Genomic DNA, 23351 nt, shown 5'->3' with positions numbered 1-23351 from the left:
AGGTTTGAAAACGAATAAAGAGAGAATAACTCTCCTTAAGCTGAAACCTCTTAATACAGGTGAAAGTAAAATCCCCAGATGTTTCAAGCATATAAACAGGTCATCATTACAATTCACTTACAAGCATTCAAAGGATGTTCGGATGACATGACATATGACATTTTCAGCAGCTGGTTTCAAGAAGAGTTTGTTCTGTCCGTAAGAAAGCACCGAAGGTCACTTAAGCTGAGAGAAGAAGTTCTACTAGTCCTTGATCACTGTCCAGATCATCCACCTACTGATGTGTTGCTATCACAATACAGAAAAATCAAAAGTTTGTTTTTACAAAAAAAAAAAAAAAAAAAAAAACTTTTTTGGGATGGGGTGGGGGTGGGAGGATGTCATCAGTCTTCTAACTGGTTTGATGTGGCCCACCATTAATTACTCTCCTGTGCTAACCTCTTCACCTCAGAGTAGCACTTGCAACCTATGTCCTCAATTATTTGGTGGCTGTGTTCCAATCTCTGTCTCCCTCTACAGCTCCCTCTAGTACCATGGAGGTCATTCCCTAATGTCTTAAGAGATGTCCTATCCCTTCTCCTTATCAGTGTTTTCCACACATTCCTTTCCTCTCCAATTCTGCGCAAAACCTCATTCCTTGCCTTACCAGTCCACCTAATTTTCAACATTTGTCTGTATCACCACTTCTCAAATGCTTCGATTCTCTTCTGTTCCGGTTTTACTGCAGTCCACGTTTCACTACCATACAATGCTGTATTCCAGACTTCTCAGAAATCTCTTCCTCAAATTAAGGCCTATGTCTGATACTAGTAGACATCTTGGCCAGGAATTCCTTTTTTGCCATTGCTAGTCTGCTTTTGCTGTCCTCCTTGCTCTGTCCATCATTGGTTATTTTACTGTCTAGGTATCAGAATTCCTTAACTTCATCTACTTCATGACCATCAATCCTGATCTTAAATTGCTCACTGCTCTCATTTCTGCTACTTCTCATTACTTTCGTCTTTCTTCGATTTACTCTCAGTCTACATTCTGTAAACTGTTCATTCCATTCGGCAGATCATGCAATTCTCCTTCACTTTCACTCAGGACAGCAATGTCATCAGTAAATCGTATCATTGATATCCTTTCACCTGAAACTTTCTTTTATTTCCATCATTGCTTCCTCGATGTACAGATTGAACAGTAGGGGCAAAAGGCTACACATCCTTGTCTTACACCCTTTTTAATCTGAGCACTTCGTTCTTGATTGTCCACTCCTATTATTCCCTCTTGGCTCTTGGACATATTGTACATTACCCATCTCTCCCTATAGCTTACCCATATTTTTCTCAGAATTTCGAACATCTTGGACCATTTAACACTACTGACTGCTTTTTCCAGGTCGACAAATCCTATGAATGTGTCTTGATTTTTCTTTCGTCTTGCTTCCATTATCAACCACAATGTCAGAATTGCCTCTCTCGTCCCTTTACCTTTTCTAAAGCCAAACTGATCATCTTCTAGCACATCCTCAATTTTCTTTTCCATTCTTTTGTATACTATTCTTGTCAGCAACTTGGATGCATGAGTTGCTAAGCTGATTTTACGATAATTCCCACACTTGTCACCTCTTGCAGTCTTCAGAATCGTGTAGATATTTTTCCGAAAGTCAGATGGTATGTCGCTCGGCTCATACATTCTGCACAACAATGTGAATAGTCATTTTGTTGCAACTTCCCCCAATGATTTTAGAAATTTTGATGGAATGTTATCTATCCCTCCTGCCTTACTTGATCTTAAGTCATCCAAAGCTCTTTTAAATTCTGATTCTAATACTTGATCCCCCAATCTCTTCTAAATCGACTCCTGTTTCTTCTTCTATCACATCAGACAAATCTTTCCCTGCATAGAGGCTTTCAGTGTCTTCTTTCCACCTATCCACTCTCTCCTCTACATTTAGCATTGGAACTCCCATTGCCACTCTAGCTTTTAATGTCACCGAAGGCTGTTTTGACTTTCCTGTACGCTGAGTCTGTCCTTCCGACAATCATTTCTGTTTCGATTTCTTCACATTTTTCAGGCAGCCATTACGTCTTAGCTTTCCTGCACTTCCTATTTATGTCATTCCTCAGTGACTTGTATTTCTGTACTCCTGAGTCTCCCAGAACATTTTTGTACTTCCTGTTCTCATTGATCAGCTGGAGTACTACTACTGTTATCCATGGTTTCTTCGCAGTTACCTTCTTTGTAACTATGTTTTTCTTCCCAACTTCTGTGATGACCCTTTTTTGGTGATGTCCATTCCTCTTCAACTGTACTGCCTACTGAGCTATTCCTTATTGCTCTATCAATAGCCTTAGTGAATTTCAAGCATATCTCATCATTCCTTAGTATTTCCATATCCCATTTCTTTGTGTATTGATTCTTTCTGACTAATTTATTGAACTTCAACCTACTCTTCATCACTACTATATTGTGATCTGAATCTATGTCTGCACCTGGTACGTCTTAGAATCCAGTATCTATTTGAGAATCTCTGTCTGACCATGGTGTAATCTAACTGAAATCTTCTCGTATCATGTGGTCTTTTTGAAGTATACCTCCTCCTCTTGTGACTCTTGAGCAGAGTATTCCCTATTACTAGCTGAAATTTGTTACAGAACTCAATTAGTCTTTCTCCTTTGTCGTTCCTTGTCCCAAGCCCATATTCTCCTGTAACCTTTTTTCCTACTCCTTCCCCTACAACTGCATTCCAGTCCCCCATGACTATTAGATTTACATCTCCCTTTACATACTGTATCAACCCTTCAATATCCTCATATTTTCTCTCTCTCTTCATCTTCTGCTTTTGACGTCAGCATGTATATCTGAACTATCATTGTCAGTGATCGTTTGCCTGAACTGTTCACAACAACACACTGTCTGCCCTACTTTCCTACTCATAACAAATCCTACTACTCCTGTTATACCATTTTCTGCTGCTGTTGATATTATCCTATACTCATCTGACCAAAAATCCTTGTCTTCTTTCCATTTCATTTCACTGACCCCTCCTATATGTACATTGAGTCTTTGCATTTCTCTTTTCAGATTTTCTAGTTTCCCTCCCACATTCAAGCTTCTGACATTCTGCACCCTGACTCTTCCAACACTATCCTTTTGTTGATGATTCAACCTTTTTCTCATGGTCATCTCCCCCTCGGCAGTCCCCTCCTGGAGATCAGAATGGGGGACTATTCCAGAATCTTTTGCCAATATAGAGATGATAATGACACTTTTTCAATTACAGGCCCCATGTCCTGTGGATACACATTACATGTCTTTAATGCAGTTGTTTCTGTTGCCTTCTGCATCCTCATACTGTTGATCACTGCTGATTCTTTCGCCTTTAGGGACTTTTTCCCACCCTTAGGACAAGAGTGTGCCCTGAGCCTCTGTCCGTTGCTCCGCCCTCTTTGACAAGGCCGTTGGCAGAGTGAAGATGACTTCTTATGCCAGAAGTCTTTGGCCGCAAATGCTGATTATTAATCAAAATTTAGGCAGTGGTGGGATTCAAACCCAGGACGTTTTGATTACATGGCATCGTATGAGCATTTATGGCCATGAACTGCCCACTTCAATAGTAAATTCAAATGAGGTCACGGAAATGAAATCTGCAAATCTTGAGAGTGTTGCATATTCAGTAGGCCTGGCATGGCAAAGCATCAAAGCATCAGTCCAACCACTGTTAGGAATTGCTGGGAAAAGCATTCCATTGAAGAAAATGCAAAAGATGAATGATGTAGTGACATAGATTTCAACAGCAATGATATCCAGTCTGCATGTGATGTTCTGCAGTGCAATATTGATCTTTAAGACTTGAACCACAACGAAGAACCAATTTCGGAAATCACAGATGACAAGGAAATTTTTTACGGTGTTCGAAATGAGAGGAATGAAGCAGTCAAGGGCGAGGGTGATGAAGATGAAAGTATACATGATCTTCCCAGTACACGTGAAATACTGGATAACATAAGTAAAGTGATTACATGGTGTAGTGCTTTGAGAATTTCCGCATAAATTCTAGAACCACTCGGCCATCTCGAACACACAATATTTTAAATATAAGTGAGAGAGAGCCTATTTACTGCGCATCACCTTTCTGTGTGTGCAAGTTTGAAGTTTATCGTGAGATGATATAGGTGTGGCTGTCGAACGGCACCAGCAAGTGTTTGCCGGTCGCGCCATGGAAGATGTAGTGAAAGAACAAAGAGTGTTTATGTTTTCTGTGCTGTTTTGTAACTTTCATGATTGTAGTGGGAAAAAAAAGAACAGTTGAGATATTGTTAATTAATGCTTGTTTTGGACTTTGAAAGGACAAGACATGTATTCAGATTCATATTGAAAAAGAACATGGCTATGAAGCCAACCCTACCTTATTTGTAAATCTATTTTGTTTCTACGCTTTGGAGATGTGGAAACAGATTTGTAAAAGTCTGATGTTCAAATATACATCAGTAAGTGAAGGAAAAGAAACTGCGTACATCTGTTTATTTTATAAGAAGAAAGAGTCTTGAGAAATTCCTGGTCCTAGCAAATATACTTCGAAGAAGAAGAGAAAAGGAGGTTGCAGCAGCAAGCTAACCATTATGGAAAGTCAGTTGACAATCTCAAGTAAGTCGTATCGTTAAAGAAGTGGGTGTTTACACACATACTTCACCACTTACAGTCGTTCAAAGTGTTAGAATGGATGGAGCGACAAAGTGAACAGAGTGACAAAGCGAATCAAACCAAATTGAGTAGCTGTACCTGATGAGTATAAAACAATAAGCATAAAGAAACTGCATGAAATGACTTACCAAAGAAAGCTAACACTTTCGAAAACAGCAGAATAATGACATACTGTAGCTTGTAGGAAGTGATGCAAATTTTCATACTGTACTTGATAGTGTACTTTATACACCGTCCTGAAACTCTTGTTATTGTTTGGTCAATGCTTGAATGAAGTTTGTCTAATTGCTGTACTCTACTTGGCAAGTTTCTGAAATGTTTTACTTCTAATGTTCTTTACAATTAAATACAGTATAGTACCAAGTGTACAATATTGCATTACATGTTCTTCTCAACTTACCATGTGTAGTTTGTCATTACAAGCCTCACTCTCGATATACCATGCTGATGCTATAATGTGAGAGTAAAGTGTGTCACCCAACAACTGAGTTATACTGAACTACTACTGTATGGGTATATGAAAGGATCTAAGTGATTACACCATTAGTGCTGGAATCAGTCAACTGAGAATTATGTAGAAAAGCCCATCTGGTGTGATTCAATAAGGAATAACCAGACAAATTTAGTTTTATGAATTACACATGCCAAACAAATCTACTGAACAAAACATAAGGAAGCAGAATTCACCCACAAAGGAGGCCACTTACAAACTTTCATCCAAGAGTATTTTTCATACTCTTGGTACCATTATCGATTCTCCTTCACTCCTGTCTCAGTGTTAAATAATTTCTCCTTAGATTTGTGAACACAGATACCATAAGACAGACACTAAGTGGAGAATTTTATGTTACGTTTGTGTGACTGCACAAATAGTCGCCACAAGATGGCACGTGAAAGCTCAACCTGTGAGCATATGTTACATTCTACCTAATCTTGTGATCAGAAATCTGCTTTTCGGATCAGTCCACAAACAATGAATGCACAATCTGTAATAAATATGCTTATGTTTGATGTGTGAAAGAACAGTTAGTGCCTTAGTGCTTTTATGAGCCTTGGAAACTAACAGTTACTGTGAGTTTCTTAAACCTCAATGAAGTATTAAAATTCATAAAATTATTCTTCACTTTAAAATCAATCAAGCTCAAATTGAAATGACAACTGAAATAAACTGAATACTATCTCTAGTCCATTTAAAACCCTTTGTGTATGTAGTAGTTGTGTATGAGGAGGAATGACAGAAGCTGAAGCTCTTTTCAAGCTGCTTATACGAGGGTCATTCAATAATTAGAGAGACAAATCGGTATGGAGAAAAAAAGCATTTATTTTACAAAACAATACTTTTCCTACTTTTCAACATAATCCCCTTGAACATTTATGCACTTGTTCCAACGGGCTACAAAATAACACACTATCTTGATGTTTGAACCAATTTCCCACAAACTTTTTCACGACCTTGTCGTCCTGGTACCTCTTCCCACGTAATGCCTCTTTCGGTGCACCAAACAAATGGAAATCACTGGGTGCTAAACCAGGAGTGTAAGGGGAATGAGGCAGTACTTCCCAGCCATTTTTGTCGATGGTTTCATGGGTTAGGTGAGCAAAATGAGAACATATGTTGTCTTGCTCGAGAATCACACCTCTCCTCTGAGATCCACAACATGTGTCTCTTTCTCTCATGGCTGGCTTCACGTTGTTTAAAAGCAAATCGAGTAGTATGGGCTGTTCATTGTATGCTGCTCTTCGAGATAAGTCAAGAAAAACTGGACCTTGAGCATCCCAAAACAACATGACTTTTCCTGCTGATGCTTGGGTCTTGAATTTTTTCTTGATAGGAGAGTTGGTGTGCTTCCACTCCATGCATTGTCTTTTAGATTCTGGCTCATAAAAGTGAACCCAAGTTTCATCACAAGTTAAAATTTTGTTGAGGAAGTGCTCACTTTCTATTTCATAACATTCCTTTAGCTCTGTGCACACTCTCAACCTTGTTTCCTTGGGTAGCTGTGTCAACTCCTTTGGGACTCATCTTGCACATGTTTTGCATTACTTGAGCTTGTTACAGATAATGTTATGAACTGTACTACTACTACTACTACTACCACTACTACTACGTTTCCACAGTCACACAGCAGTCAGCATGAATAATGTCATCAATTTGACTTTCAAGTGAGGGAGTTGAAACTGCAACTGATCGGCCAGAACAGTGTTCCATCAGTCACTACTGAGTCACGACCATTTTTGAACTGCTCTACCCACTTGTAAAAATTTGCACAATTCATACAACCTTCACCATAATCTTTAGACATTCTACAGTATATATTCACTGGTTTCTCGCCTGCAGCAAGTAAAAAATGAATAATAGAATGTTGTTCAACTAATGTGGAAGTTTCAAGCAGACTCAGCCTCTTGAAATGTATTTTTGAGGTTATAAACAAAACAACATTGATATATCAGCTGATCAGGGGTCATCCCAGTGATGTCAACTTAAAGCCACAAAAGTACCAAACTTGCCCTACTAACAGATTCCCCCCCCCGACCAATTTGTCTCCTTATTAATGAATGACCCTCATATTTTTGTCAGAAATAATTTCATTTAGTGATGTACTCCCTTTCACTGCATCTGTAATCTAAATCAACACTCATAACTCCAAACATGAAAATTATATTAGATTAAGTGTAAACAACATTTTGAAAATACTGATCTCAACCCACCATTAAAACTTCAGAATGTGTTTATATAAGATATCTATCTCACAAGCCAAAAAGTCTATCTACTGGGGGATAAGCATTCAACTGTCCTCAAAGCTTCAATGGTTTGGTCAATACATGCAAAATTGTTCTATTTTAATGTCCAAAGTAGTTGTGCCACTAACACACAATCCAGATTTTTGCGAATTAAATGTTTTCAATTGCATTTTTTAAAACATTCAATACGGAAGTATAATTTTATGACAGAATAAAGGCACAGATAAAGCAACAAACCCAACAAAAAATGAAACTTAACTGTAAATGAACAGGAACAGAATATAACCAGAATATAACTTACTTATTCTCTGTGTGGTACAGTAGGATTAGCTTCAGATGATTATTAATATAAACTCCCTCACGTGTGCTACCACCAAGCCGGTAACCATGCTCGTACTGCACTTCTCCAGTCTCAGGATTTCTTTTCCTTGTGGCACATGGAAGATTATCTACCAGCCTGTAAATGATACATTTTTTTAAGGAAACAACATTTCACTATGAAAAACGGACCAATATAAAAATATTTAAGAATGTTATTAAAACAGAAAACTCTATTCTACAATTCCTGAGCATACATTCTCTCAATGTTAAAATTCCAGTGAATACTGACTACACCTACAGCATTACCTTTACAGAATGATATAATGCTTATCCACCTGACGAATCAGCTGTTATTATTTTACGATTGTGAAACTTTAATACAGCAATAACAGTCACCATTTACTTATAAAAATTAGTGAAGGGAGGTACTGTGATACCGAAAAGAATAATCTTATTAAATGAGAAACTACACAATACTAACAGGTGGACAAAATATTCATGCTGTATTCGGTTGATAGCCTTTTGTGAAGCTTCAGCATCCCAGTTCATTGGTCCATGAGAAGGATGACACAACAATCGACATTTAATGTTTTCAGCCATCCGAACTTCATATGGTGTGTTGACTATTCGATCGCCTCTTAACACTTCACCTGAAAAAACAGATAAAAGAAGTCCATTAACCCAAAGTTTAAACAATGAAAACTAACTTCATTAATATACCTTAATATACAGTTCATCCACAACTGAATGTTTATCAATGACTGCAACTGATTATGCAATACACAGGATCAACTTTCGTTTACTGCTTCTATTACTTTTTAAATAAAAAGTAATATGTTTTCTGGTCAAGACACCACCAGATGAATTTCATTCACAATTCCTTAATACATGTCATGTTATAACATTTACTGTTAATAAACCACTGTACTACCAACAAATACCATCAGGGGAAGAGAATGCATGATTATGAACAATTATTACAACAGGAACACACTGTTCATATAAATGGTAAATGTTGACCACCCACCAATATGAGTGCACTCACTGGATGACTTACTTCTTTCTTGCAATTTACAGCAGTACGTATACAAATAAACAACACTCCATAATGGAAAAGTAATCAAATTGCTTCACCATATGAGACGAAATTTGCTTGTGTTATAAAAACAAAATCTATCTGGATGTAATCCATGTAGACTGCCCTAATACCTCCATAATCCACTTGTAACACCTAACTGGTATGCACATTTCAGTAGTCCAGAGAAATACAGATCACAGGAAACATGGCTTTGCATAACTGGCTTTTCTAAGTAACATCAAGGCATGTATTACCTCGTAACAACAAAATAATGCCAAGGGCGAGAAAATAGAAAGTGTGATTTATTGACACTGTAATACTAAAAAATTTTCCAGTGACAGCATGTGAGCATCTGTCAAACCTAACAATAGAAGGAAAATGTGATTTAGTACTGTAAGTTCTTCCAAAAGTAATTCTAGGTATTAATTATTCATGAATTATCAATCAAGAAAAATTATCAATGAGACATGTTGCCGCAAGGTGTAGCATTTCCTCGGAAAATTTTACTCAAATGTTAAGTTACAGATATTGTCAAACATAACAAAATGTTTATGGCACAAATTACTTGAATATGGAATACACCACTAACCATACGTCCAACACAAAATACATCAAGTATTTTCTTCTGAGGATACTGGTGGTTAAGTAGGCCTACAGAGGAACCAAAGGATGGGGCATGGGATAGAGTGAGAAGTGTATTGTCAACCCAAATACAAATAGATTAAAGAAGGCACTCTGAAAATATAACAATAATAATAACAATAATAATAATAATAATAATAATAATAATACAATTTTAAAAATTTAAAAATAATAAACAATAAAAAATTTAAAAAATGTTTTCTGTGGCAGTTTACTTTCCTTCACAAATATCAAACAATAAATCAAATTGGGTTTCTGCTTATCAGGCATCAGCTGATCCACGCAGAAACAAAACCTCGCTTAAAGGGGAGCTTTCAGCAGGCAGTAGTTCCTTCATACAGTAAAAAATATATATCAATAAATAAATTAAACCCACTTCATTCCTGTTGTGCCTCCCTAGCCGTGAGTTCTCTACGATTTTCCTACTCAGCCCTTGATTAGTCCACTCCAACTACCATGCAAATTAAAGGAAGACAAAAAAATTAGTTGCACCTATGAGCGAAGTTTTTAACAGAGCACATAAAGACCTAAGAAGAAGTGGAGTACAATGGCCGAGGGGTTGCAGAAGGAACAGGAAATTCCACAAGGTCGGCTACAGTTGTGTCTAGAGTTCCATTTCCCTGATAAACTATCTTTTTTAATAACTGTTTTACATTTAACTTTTGCAAAAAGGAGGCAAAGTGGAGCATGTGTGTCCACAGCATTCCCATGTTGAAATGTGAAATCCAATTTGGAAAGACAGATCCACAACATTATCATTCAGGAAAGATAGTGGCCACGTGAGACCCATGATGAATCATCATGCAACCTGTGTATGAAGTTATTGGATCAGCCACACCAGCTAAGGTTTGTAATGTGATGGAAAAATTTAATTATTTATTTAATAATAATTAAAGAAAATTGGTATACTACGTTCTCACTCACAGTGGCACATTTGGCACTACAAGAGAAGTCAATTTTGACATAAAATTGGGTTCAGCACTGCATGTGCTCATTTACAGGCCCACTACTGTAGACAAGAGCTAAATGTAACCCCGAAGTCCCATACATTCATTACTAGGACCCAGATTTTAATGACTTAAAAAATAGCAAAATATGCAAGCATCTATAACCTAAAATTTGTACAAATATGACTTAATGTACATTTATTTAAAAACATTCTTGTTGAATTTTTTTATATCCCATACAATACAAAATTTACTTGTGAACTAATTGTTAGTATAGTACTTACTTTTTGCAGTGTTTGAAACTAATTTATTTTTGAAATATCTGCATGTGTCTCAAAAAACATGAAGTACAGTGAAAACAATAACACCTATCCACACAATAAGACCATGTTTTTACTGCTGCACATCAGTAAATATTTCAAAATCGTTAAGACGTTGTGCCCATCTTTAGTTTCTGCAAAGTTGCACTGGATCACATTGTGCATTTTCAAATTTTTTATTTTCAAAGATCTACAGTTGATGCTGAGGATAGCTTTGTATTTAGAAAAGCTCCTCTCCACATCACAGGAACGTATCTGAAGGTGGTGAGATCACTGCAGGCTTGCTTTGATTCACTGCCCTCAAGTAGTGGCTTTTCCAGAAGGTCTCTCACTAACACTGCACACTGTATCCAGGATACCACTGGTGAGCATTTTGCAATTTGTCGCTCACTTTCTGAGCCCCATGACCAAGAGCTCAACCCAGCTCATTCTACCCATGTTGCACAACAACCAGGGTGTCACACAATTGAGTACTAGTGGCTTCCAGTTGTGCAATGGCTTTTGATAATACTGAAAAGTTGGCATCGATGTATGCCAAGTTTTCATACAAGTATCTGTAAAGGGTGCTTTCACAGTTTTGATAGTACCCAATTCATTGCTATCAATTTCACAAAAGGTTATCTTTATTTTGGTGTAGCTGATGCGGTAATACTCAGCTGCATTAAGCCAAGAGGCCCATAATCTAAGAACAGGCTGAGGGGGGAAGGACAGTGAAGGTGCTTCTCCTTTCATTTCTGCACATGTAGTGGCGCATTCTCGTAGATTTTCTTGCCACAGGAAATTAATCTGTCCACATCACGGTAATCTGACCACACATCATCTGCAATTTTGCATAATGCATGTGCAATGAAAAATCAAACTGGGGTAGAGACTCTGAAGCCCCTTTGCTGCTTTAGCCATCTCTTAGTAGCAGCAAAACACTGATTCTTTTCACAACAGCTGGCCACAGCAGCTTCACAGAGTTGTCAAACAAAATGGCAACTCTCTCAAGATCTTCACACATTAGGAAGAACATTGCTCCAGGTCTGCCAACTTTTACAACACCACGAACAACATTTGCAACATAAAACCCATTCACATCAGTTGTTTGAACTATGGACATCCAACCCCTGTGGTCAGTAACACTAATTTATATTTGTTGAGCACCTCATCATACCATACAGGCAAACAGTTCTTTCTCAGTGTAGATTCACCTGGAACTTTATCCGTAGTGCACTTCTCGAAGAACTGGCTGAAGTGTAGATTCTTCAGCTTCTCCAATGAGATGTAGCAAGACACCATCATCTCACACCAGTCCTTGAAGAATAATTTCACAGTTGAAGTTGGACCTGTCCACTCAAATACAGCAATTGTCTGCTGTCATTTCCAGCACTTCTCTTCACACAGCTGCTATGGTTGGTAATATTACAGTGTTGTTGCACATAAAGTGCTTTTCTGCCCAAACCTTAACTTCACATAGATTACAAAATAATGTTTTGCCATTTGGTTAGTGCTGAAAAACTCTCCAAAATCGTGAACAAAATCTTGCAACTTCATGCTATTGGAGAACTTTACTTTTGGCAAGTTGAACCAGAGTGAGCTTATATTCAAACGGAATAGTATGACCACATGTGCGATGTTTATTACGTCAGAAGGCACTTTTGTTAGAGCTGAGATCGTTCTGTCAACACCCGTAAAAATGTCTTAAGTTCAGCAAACTAACTAGTCTGTTACGCTGCTTTTGTACTAAAGTTCTGATACATACAGCTTTATCGTAATTGTGTTTGTGTTTATTTGTGAGAGTATCACCTGGACCACTGCAAAACGCATATAATGTTGGCCAAAATATGACTCTATATGCACAATAAAAAGAACTTTTTTCTACACTACAATTCCTGGATTCATGCAGAAACTGTTGCAAAATTCACTGTAACATTCAAGAAAAAAAACTACGACTTATCATTAAAATCCAGGCACTATTCATTACTGATTCCAAGTGCACTAATTTAACAGCAGGACACAGGGTGAAGGAACCACCACCATTACAACCACCAGAAGGGCTATGCATAGCAGTAGTTTCCATTTATACAAAGCACTTCCAATACCAGACTGCCTTTCCATTTTCTCATACTGGCTGGTCAACACTCTCCTGACAGTGAGTGGCCAACAGCAGAGGGGTCGCAAATCTCTGGCAGAAGTGGGTATTTGCCACATGGCTGCCCTTTACGCCTCAAAAATAGGTTTGAAGTATTCCCCATCGCTGAAAGCACAATGATAGATGGTGTAAAAGAGGTGTCCTGCTTCACGGTGTAGTTTCCTGTTAAAATTCCTAAACAAATCAGCCAATATATTACTTCCCTCTACATATATCTCAAGAAAAGGCCATGAACGTTAAATGACAGAGATTCAAGCTCACAGAGGCTTACCAACAATCATTCTTCCCGCAAACCATTCACGACTATAATAGGAGACAGAGAAAGTGACAGAGGTGCACAAAGCAACCTTCATCGTACACACCGTGAAGTGGCTTGATGAGACTGACTGTATGTTCAACATAAGGAAAACAAAGAATAATCTAAACAAAAGTTTGATTCAACGGGGATGTATATCCCACTTCTTCCAAGCATCTTAATGACTGCTGTATTTTTTGGACAACTTGACAATGGATAAAGAATCAACCACAAAGGACTGCTAAAGTGACAGTCTGAAACTGTCATGCAAATACATACAGCAAAAAAAAAGTTTGGGCAGTATCACTGACTCCACCCACTTGTTTGTGACAACAGTGAGCGGTCCAAGCTGCAGCTGCAGACTGTTTATGGACGGTTGACAACCACCAGAACTTTGAGAATTTTCCTCCAGTTGATTGTCTCACACATTTGAATAGCTGCTGCTTCTTCCCATGTTTTGTGTTTGCTGCAAGGCACTCAAACTCTGCTTTGAGTAATATTTTTCAGATAAAGTAATTAAAACTTTTAAAATTAATCTTTGTATTTTATTTTCTTGATGTGAGTTATAAAATACATTATTTTCTATTAGCCAGTGGAAATTTCTGTCTTTGGAGTGTAAAGCGAACAAAAAAATGATCTTAGGGTTGAAATGTTACAAGGACAAGAACAAAAAAACCATCATAAAGGTCATATATTTAAACTGACTGCTTTATATACTTAAATGTATGTGTATTTCTACAAAACTAATCAACTAATCATCAATACAGTACACTGGCAATGTGCACTAGGAAATGTTGCTTTGTATATGCCAATGGACTGCAACACAAATTAAATACATATTTTCCATTTATCTAATTATTTGTGTGTTTTTGGTAACTGGTTAAATTTCTGAAATTCCAAGATATTCTCTCCTGTCCCCCCACCCCATTTTTTATTTCCAATATGGTGATCACTGAATACTATCATCATGTTATCTGCTTTCCACAACTCCCTTTAGGTTGTTAGAGAATGAGAGAATCTTTAATCAGTCTTTGGTGCAGGTTCTCCAACTAGTCTCTGAGCAGAGGACAACAGAAAATATGCTTACAGCCCTATGGAAACATGATGGTTACAGCTTGAAAGATGAAGCACTACAAATTCATATTATTCTGCTTTGGTGCCAACTATACACTGCATCCAGATTTCTATTGAAATCAGTCCCACTAACAACACCTACACTACTACTGAAAATGCAACTTCATGGAGGACAGTAAAACAATAAATTTTACGTATTGTGGGTATGCAGTGTAATATAAAAAGTCCACAACTAAATTTGTACGGAATTTGGGGATGTACATCCAGCAAAATTCAGCACACAGAACTGACACCTCAAGCAGCAACAATGGCCCTAATCTGACAGGACATCGAGCTGAACCGAGTTTAGGTGGCCAATAGAGGAGCGACATTTCTGCTGCAACTCTGCACCCCATGCGATTGATTGCAATGGGTAGTGAGTGCTGGTGCACCAGTATCTTGATAATCCTTTGCCAGATGCTTTCACTGGGTGAGAGATCTGGAGAACTGCTGGTCGAGGCAAAAGTTGAATACTCTGTTCGTCAATGCTGGTCAGGAAACCATGGGTGTCAAAATCCCGTATCATCTTGCTGAAAAATAATGACATGTAGGACACAGGGACAGGGCTCAACCACCACCCTTAACAGTTCAGAAATGTAATACTTTTAGACCAAATCATCAGTAGTTGTAGCAAGAGGTGATTGTATTGTAGATCAGCGGTTCCCGATCGATGGGCCGCAGGCAGTGAATGCTGGTCAAGAGTCAAGGACAAGACAAACATTATCAGGAGCCTTAGGGCTTTCACTTGTCAGTCATCAAGGCAATGATTAAGGAAAGAAATAAGAGTTAAAATACCCTCTCGCTATCCTATACTACTCACAAGGAAATGTTCCATCCCGTAATGCCAAAACCTATCTTGTCCCCCCCCCCCTTCCTGCCAACAGGATGAATGAATTAAAAGAAGCTGCTATGATGGACTGCCAGTATTTTTTTTAAATGTTGCAAATGATCAATATCGTGTGCCACAAGGCAGCTGGAAGTGTCCACCCCTACAGACTGCTACAGTGTTGGCGTACAGTATCTGCTGGCTGCTCACCACTGTTCACAAGAATGACTTGCTTGGATCTGCTCTTTTAACATCGAGACACAACAAGAAGAAAGGTTAGTGTTTTATGTCCTGTCCACAGCTAAGACCATTAGAGACAAAGCTTGGCTCACATTTCATACTATTGGAGAGGAAAGGAAGTGGCGACGGCTCTTTTACGAAACGTTCCCAGCATTTGCATGGAGTGAATTGGATGACCTTTGAAAACCATTATCTGGATGGCCAACCCGAGATTGAACCCAGCATTTTCCTAAAGTCCTTGTGGAGATGATGTAAACTAGTTATCACAGAGTTTTCTTCATAACTCTCTGCTAACAGAATTTTGTGGAACTGCAACAGAGAAAGTGTACTGGTCTACTTGTGTGAGTTTATTTTTAACTTTTATATTTTAGTCACGGGGGCACTATGCTTTCTTCACAGAGTTTTTGTGATGTGTGCACTGCCAGTGCTCACCTGTAAAGATAATGTGATGCTACTCCAGTGTCAATGTTGCCAGTGGGAAACCCCTGTTGGCCCACCACATTCCACTGACACATCAACAGAAGCTAGAATACGGACACTGTACTAACAGTTTGTGGTGCTTCCAATATTGTGGTGATGTCTATGTGGATATTTGCCTTGCTGCAAATAAACCCATTTCCTGAATCGAGGTATGTGACATGGCTGTATGATCCTGTATAGCTGAGTGAACCACGTGTCTGTCCTCTTGGGTGGCAGTCCCTTGGGGCACTTGAAATGATGCACGACATTGAGCATAGCCTTCCTGAATCCACAGATTCCACATATGCTCATAAAACAAATACCAGCAATAATCACTGGTATTTGTTAGCCTTTCTTTTTTCCAGTCTTGTAGCCCCACCTCCCCTGTAGGTTTCCTTTTACTTCCTTTTCACTATCTTTAATCCTATACTTTGCACAGCCATTTTAATGTTGATATTTTCTTACCATACTTTGCAATAAGTGCTGATTATACTGACTTTTGGTTCTGTCTAATGAACTATAAAACTAATTTATCAGCATTGCAGTACATGAAAAAATAAAGTCAACATATTGGAAAACCAGGTTGCTCCCAGTGCAAGCATTAGGCTACTTGCATTTAAGAGTATAGCAGGAGCTATGTGATACACACATACAAAATTTCAATCAAAGTAAAGGAAACTTAAGAATTATAAATTACAAGAAGGCAGGCAAAGAGACTTACAAAAGATTACTGACACCTCAAGTACAAGATTTACACAACAAAGTAACTGCAGAAGAAACATATTGCTCTACAAGTCCTGCAAAACAATTTGTAAATTAAAGTGGATTACCTAAATTTTCTGATTTGTATACAATGGTCCCATTCTTTGGACGACAAAAATCTAAAGAATAATATTCATATGGTAACTGTGTGTGAGTACTGGTCATTTTCACTGCCTTAACATCTATCCGAGATCCCTTCTTGAATTCCACAGGTGCAACACCTGGTATGTAAAATGCTTCTCCAACATGACAGCACACTAGTACCGAAACCAATGTCAGATAACTTCTCACCATTACCTGTAACTGGAGAAATGAATCAACATAAACACAAAGCAACAAAAGCCAAGATGAACCATAAATACAACCAAAACACAAATAGAAACAAAGGCCAAGCCCATGACCAAAACACTGTCATGCTAATTTATTTATTACCACTTTACAATCACACAAAGGAAACAATGCGGGCGCAAAAAACGTAATTACACTTTTTTTTGTAACAGTCACCATAAGAAGCAAAAACAATATATGAAATAGGCAAGTGTCAAGAGGAATAGGATAAAGAAATAGTGTAATACAACAATGAACTTTATGAACGACCTTTGCTCTCTCCTACAGCACTAAAATAAAAAAGTTTATTTCTACACGGTCAGGTTTTCTCTGCAGTGAGGGGTGAGGCAGAGGGGGACAGCTGTTCTAACAGCAAGAGACATTAACTAGTAAATGTATCACATTTTATTCGCAATCTCTCAGCATTCTACTCGTGCAGTTTCCATGGGAAAGGGGGGGGGGATGCATGAAGTGGGAGTTCCCGCAGATAGAAAATATGCATTTCAACCAAGTTCCATCTAACAATTAATAAACATTGATAGAAGTAGGCCTAGAGCATGTGGGTGACAAAAGGTGAAAAACTTACAGTATTGAGAAAAATGCCACATGTCGAGCACATGGAACTTCGTTAATGCCCATACAAAAAATTCCAACTAACGCGAATTAATTACGAATACTTTCCTAACCTCGACGATAATAAGTGAAGTTTACAACAAAGAAGAGCAAATCAAAATTGCGTCTTTCACACTGTACTACGAGAAAAACTATTGCATGAAATACTGTATCCCGTCAAGGAATCTGTTGACTACTTAAGTGTACAAATTCTAAAACAAAAACATGAGTAAGGCATCGTGTAACTTTCATAAAACGGAGAGAAGGGCTGTAAGCAAACATGCTAAGGCAAGACAAAGGGTTGCCGGCTTTCACGGCACATAACATATATACTCAAGTAAAATGCCAAATTATCCATCTTTAAAACTTCTACTGGTTGAATCTCTCACATTTTAGTAAACGGTATGCTACGCGGTAACGTCCTGTCATTGATATATCACACTTGTTCCAACAAACTGTCACTAAGTTGACAAATATGTTTTAACCAATCATAGGATAAGCTGAGTACATGGCTACGCATCCACCGGTTCCCTGTCTAGTGAAATGAAAATATCGGAGTGGAATAAGCAAATATCGTAGTATACGAATAACAACTTCCAAAGGATAACGCTGCAGCGAATCTGTATCATTACGGCAGTAGAACATACGAGATCCACTAACCATAACTAACAAAGTTTCACACCAACTTCAATTGCCACCGTGTCATAAAACTACTGCTACAACCTCATGACCAAAACACTGATTACGTTCGCATGTATATTTCGTATACACACAGGCGAATAGCTTGGAAGAGATATGCACCGACTCCCATCACTGACGTTTGTATAAGCGATATATCGCAATCGATAAACAGTTAAAAACATCACAAAAAAGGTTAGAATATTAATAACTTATTCGTTGTAATTAGGTATACTAAATCATACAAGGCAGGGTATATCACAGAGTGACTACGTAAATTATTCTTTACGAACTGACAAGACATTTTATTTTAGTTCATGGTTACAAATTAACTCAATAGACAACGCAGAATCAGTTGTGAGATTTTTTAAAATTCTTTTTCAAATCTGAATTGCATGATGACCCATAGTGTTTTTGCTTAAGCCAGTGCAGTTACATCTGTTTATCAGTTCCGTCCAAGTTACATTGTTTCAATTTTGTATGAAAGAGACCAATTTTATAATGAATGAAATATGTTTTTGATCACATTCTTTCGAGTTGTCATTTTCACGTTGTGGTACAAGGATCTATAGCAGTTTCTAACGGTTTATTGATGTTTATTACTTAAGTTGCATTGTCTACGACAATAGCAGTATAACTTCCGAAAAAAATCGGATAAAACGCTACTAACCAAATTTCAAAACGGATGAAATTTCCTTGCGCCAGAATTGTGAAATGCGTAGTGTCAGTGAAATTCGGGATGAACTTATTAAGTTCTAATACATACACATTTTGCTCATATTATATTTGTCTATGTTCGAGTTACATTGATGTTAGCACAATATAGTGTAAATGGTGGAGTATTGTATGTGGACTGGAGAGGCATATTGATTTTCTTTTTTAAGTTTGATAAATATTTCTAGCTACAAATTGTAAACTCTCTCTCTCTCCCTCTCTCTCTTTCTATCTATCTAGCTATCTGTCTATCTACCTACCTCTTCCTTTCTCTCCACACATGACAATTCCTGTATCATTTACATTAGGATGAAATAGAAGATACTACATTAATTGAAATAAAATAGTAGCAATGGGTCATATGGTTGAAACAGTTCACCTCCATAACTTAGTGGTTAGCATGTCTAGCAGCTGTGTGGAGGATCCAGGTTCTATTTCCAGCACTGAGAGGGATGTTTCTTTAGTTGCAGGACTGGAATGAGGTATACTCAGCCTCGAGGCTCTAATTCAGAACTATTGGAGTGAGAACTAGCGCCTGCATAGTCATAATAGTCGGTAACGTCTGGTATAGTGGTGTGTTGGCGCCATACCCCTCCATATTGCATCGAAATGACGCCACTGGCAGAAGATGAGGTGGCAGTCAGTCGATCCCCATTGGCCTACGTGGCCCAGAATGAGAATTTTTTCTTTGCTTTATAATATAGTAGGAATATCTATGGGGGGAACAGGGTGTGCTCAGCATGTCGCCAACATAGCCAGCATCAGTTTTGTTAAGGATATATGAATAGTAATTTCATATGTGAAAGGGTATGTGGCAAAGTGTAATGCACGGACTGGAATAGTCCTCTATGACTTCTTTGTATACTCTGTAACGTTAGCTCAACTACCGATTGTAAATGCGTTGGTCTATGTAATTGATTTTAAAATATTGCTTGCGTTATTCTTGCATTTTCCGTGTTCAGAAATACCACCAGTGAATGCGCTGCATGAAGTATTCTGACATATAAAAGGAAATGTCGTCGAAATAGTCCTGGAAGTGTGCAGTGACAGCTATCGGAACGAGCCTATTGCGGCGTAGTTTAATACTGTCTTTACTACCAATAAAAGTAATTGTGAAAATGAGTGTGGCACAAATACTGCAGATAGAGCGACTTATAGCTCGCAATAACTACACTACATGGAAATTTGCTGTGAAACCGTACTTGTGCTTGGATGATTTATTGGATATAGTGAATGGTACACTGAAGTCCACTGGTCAAAATTACGCAGATAAGGACCGGAACGCGAGATCAAAAGTGCTATTATTGATTGATCTATTGAACTATATATACGAGGGTTCTTCGGAAAGTAAATATACACCGTACGCCAGAGCAACAGGAGAGTTTTGGAGAGCAAGTTGGCAACACTGGTGTTAACCTTGAACCGTTAGCTTTCTCCTCACGGTCGTTCGGCAGTTGAACGTTGCTTCTGTTTGGAGTAGGTCGTGTTTAAAATGGCTGCGCCAATTCAGAATCCCGCCAAATGCGAAGTGCGCTGCGTCATACGTTTTCTTCATGCAAAAAGGTCAGCGACCAGCGGATATTCACAAAGAAATTGTTTCTGTTTATGGAAATATTATGAATCGACAAAATGTAACGAAATGGTGTCGTCATTTCTCTGAAGGTAGGACCGATGTTCATGACGAACAAGAACAGGTCGGCCATCTGTGATCTCTGATGCCCTTCTTCGGAGAACGGAGGAAGCAATTTGTGCGAATAGACGTCTCACACTGAAAGAATTGATTCAGATCATACCGGACGTGTCAATGACAACTCTTTATGACGTTGTGACTGTCAAGTTAGGGTACAGTAAATTGTGTGCGCGCTGCGTTCCAAAACTGTTAACGGAAGAACACAAAAAGAAAAGGATGGGCTTTGCACTCGACTTCCTCACACGCTATGCTGAAGCAGGTGATGAGTTCCTTGATCACATTGTGACAGGTGACGAGATGTGGGTTTATCACCATACACCTGAATCCAAGAACAATCAATGCAATGGCGCCATTCGAATTCACCAAAAGCCAAGAAATGCAAAACGTCGATTTCAGCGAAGAAAATCATGGCTTTTTTTTGGGACAGACAAGGCAGTCTTCTGTTGGAATTTATGCCTCCTGGAACGACAATTAATGCTGCTGCATATTGCCAGACTTTGAAACGTCTTCGAAGGGCAATTCAAAACAAACGCGGGGGAATGCTGACAAGTGTAGTCCGCTTGCTTCATGATAACGTTCGGCCTCACTCAGCGCTCGTAACCATACCACTACTCAAACAATTCAAATGGGATGTATTGGACTATCCGTCATACAGCCTGGACCTTGCACCCACCGACTTCCATGTCTTCCTTTACCAGAAGTCACGTCTTGACTGGATAACTGCAAGAATGTGGACGAGTATCTCAACAAGATAACATCCACATCGAATCGATTAAGGAACATTGGGTTCGAGATTGCTGATGAATGGGTAGGCACATTATTGTTAGCAGGACTGTCCGAAAAATATGGATTATAGGCTTAGAAAGTTCAGGCATTCCAGTTAAGAGAGACAACATAAAAGTGTAGATCCTCCAGAACCTCCAAAATACGTCAGCGTGTCTTAACTTCAGAGAAGGAAACAGCTACAGCACTTATTTCAAGAAGAAAAAGGAAAAAACAGTCAAGAGCTAAAACTGTCAAAAGATGGGTCACATCGTATCCCACTGCCACCAAAGGCCAAGTACAAAGGAAAAAAGCTATGACGCAAATAGTCCAGAGAGGAGAAATGCTGATCAACCTAAGCCACTCTCCATTTATTAATCTTTTGGAGTAATGAGTAATATAGTACCAGAATGGAGATTAGATTCAGGAGCATCAGTGCATATTATTAGAGACAAAACACCTCTTTATGATGTTGTTGTTGTTGTGGTCTTCAGTCCTGAGACTGGTTTGATGCAGCTCTCCATGCTACTCTATCCTGTGCAAGCTTCTTCATTCCCCAGTACCTAATGCAATCTGTTTAGTATATTCATCTCTTGGTCTCCCTCTACGATTTTTACCCTCCACGCTGCCCTCCAATACTAAATTGGTGATCCCTTGATGCCTCAGAATATGCCCTACCAACCGATCCCTTCTTCTAGCCAAGTTGTGCCACAAATTTCTCTTCTCCCCAATTCTTCTCAATACCTCCTCATTAGTTATGTGATCTACCCATCTAATCTTCAGCATTCTTCTGTAGCATCACATTTCGAAAGCTTCTATTCTCTTCTTGTCTAAACTATTTATGGTCCACGTTTCACTTCCATACATGTTTACACTCCAGACAAATACTTTCAGAAACGACTTCCTGACACTTCAATCTATACTCGATGTTAACAAATTTCTCTTCTTCGGAAACGATTTTCTTGCCGTAGCCAGTCTACATGCTATATCCTCTCTACTTCGACCATCATCAGTTATTTTTCTCCCCAAATAGCAAAACTCCTTTACTACTTTAAGTGTCTCATTTCCTAATCTAATTCCGGAAGCATCACCCAACTTAATTCGACAACATTCCATTAGCCTCGTTTTGCTTTTGTTGATGTTCATCTTATATCCACCCTTCAAGACACTATCCATTATGTTCAACTACTCTTCCAAGTCCTTTGCTGTCTCATCGGCGAACCTCAAAGTTTTTATTTCTTCTCCATGTATTTTAATACCTACTCCGAATTTTTCTTTTGTTTCCTTTACTGCTTGCTCAATATACAGATTGAATAACATCTGGGAGAGGCTACAACCCTGTCTCACTCCCTTCCCAACCACTGCTTCCCTTTCATGTCCCTTGACTCTTATAAATGCCATCTGGTTTCCGTACAATTTGTAGATAGCCCTTCGCTCCCTCTATTTTATCCCTGCCACCTTTAGAATTTGAAAGAGAGTATTCCAGTCAACATTGTCAAAAGCTTTCTCTAAGTCTACAAATGCTAGAAACGTAGGTTTGGCTTTTCTTGATCTAGCTTCTAAGATAAGTCATAGGGTCAGTATTGCCTCACATGGTCCAATACTTCTACGGAGTACAAACTGATCTTCCCCGAGGTCGGCTTCTGCCAGTTTTTCCATTCGTCTGTAAAGAATTCGCGTTAGTATTTTGCAGCCATGACTTATTAAACTGATAGTTCGGTAATTTTCGCATCTGTCAACACCTGCTTTCTTTCGGATTGGAATTATTATATTCTTCTTGAAGTCTGAGGGTATTTCGCCCGTCTCATACATTTTGCTCACCAGATGGTAGAGTTTTCTCAGGACTGGCTCTCCCAAGGCTGTCAGTAGTTCTAATGGAATGTTATCTACTCCCGGGACCTTGTTTCAACTCAGGTCTTTAGTGCTCTGTCAAACTCTTCACGCAATATCATATCTCCCATTTCATCTTCATCTACATCCTCTTCCATTTCCATAATATT

General features: G+C 38.5%; 1 protein-coding gene across 1 annotated transcript in view; it reads right to left on the bottom strand.

The window, feature by feature from the left end:
- Nucleotides 1–18315, bottom strand: part of LOC126262353 (transmembrane 9 superfamily member 4) — a 59638-nt gene extending 41323 nt beyond the window's left edge. Inside the window, exons 1-4 of the mRNA XM_049958929.1 lie at nucleotides 18168–18315; nucleotides 16637–16871; nucleotides 8234–8402; nucleotides 7733–7888 (exon numbers count right to left, since the gene is read on the bottom strand). Coding sequence (XP_049814886.1) covers nucleotides 7733–7888; nucleotides 8234–8402; nucleotides 16637–16871; nucleotides 18168–18170 — 563 coding nt within the window. The 5' untranslated portion in view covers nucleotides 18171–18315. The remainder of the gene's footprint in view (nucleotides 1–7732; nucleotides 7889–8233; nucleotides 8403–16636; nucleotides 16872–18167) is intronic.
- Nucleotides 18316–23351: the final 5036 nt, after the last annotated feature.

The sequence above is a fragment of the Schistocerca nitens genome, chromosome 6 (assembly GCF_023898315.1).
Source record: "Schistocerca nitens isolate TAMUIC-IGC-003100 chromosome 6, iqSchNite1.1, whole genome shotgun sequence".
Lineage (NCBI taxonomy): Eukaryota > Metazoa > Arthropoda > Insecta > Orthoptera > Acrididae > Schistocerca > Schistocerca nitens.
This window is presented reverse-complemented; position numbering and strand designations above follow the sequence as displayed.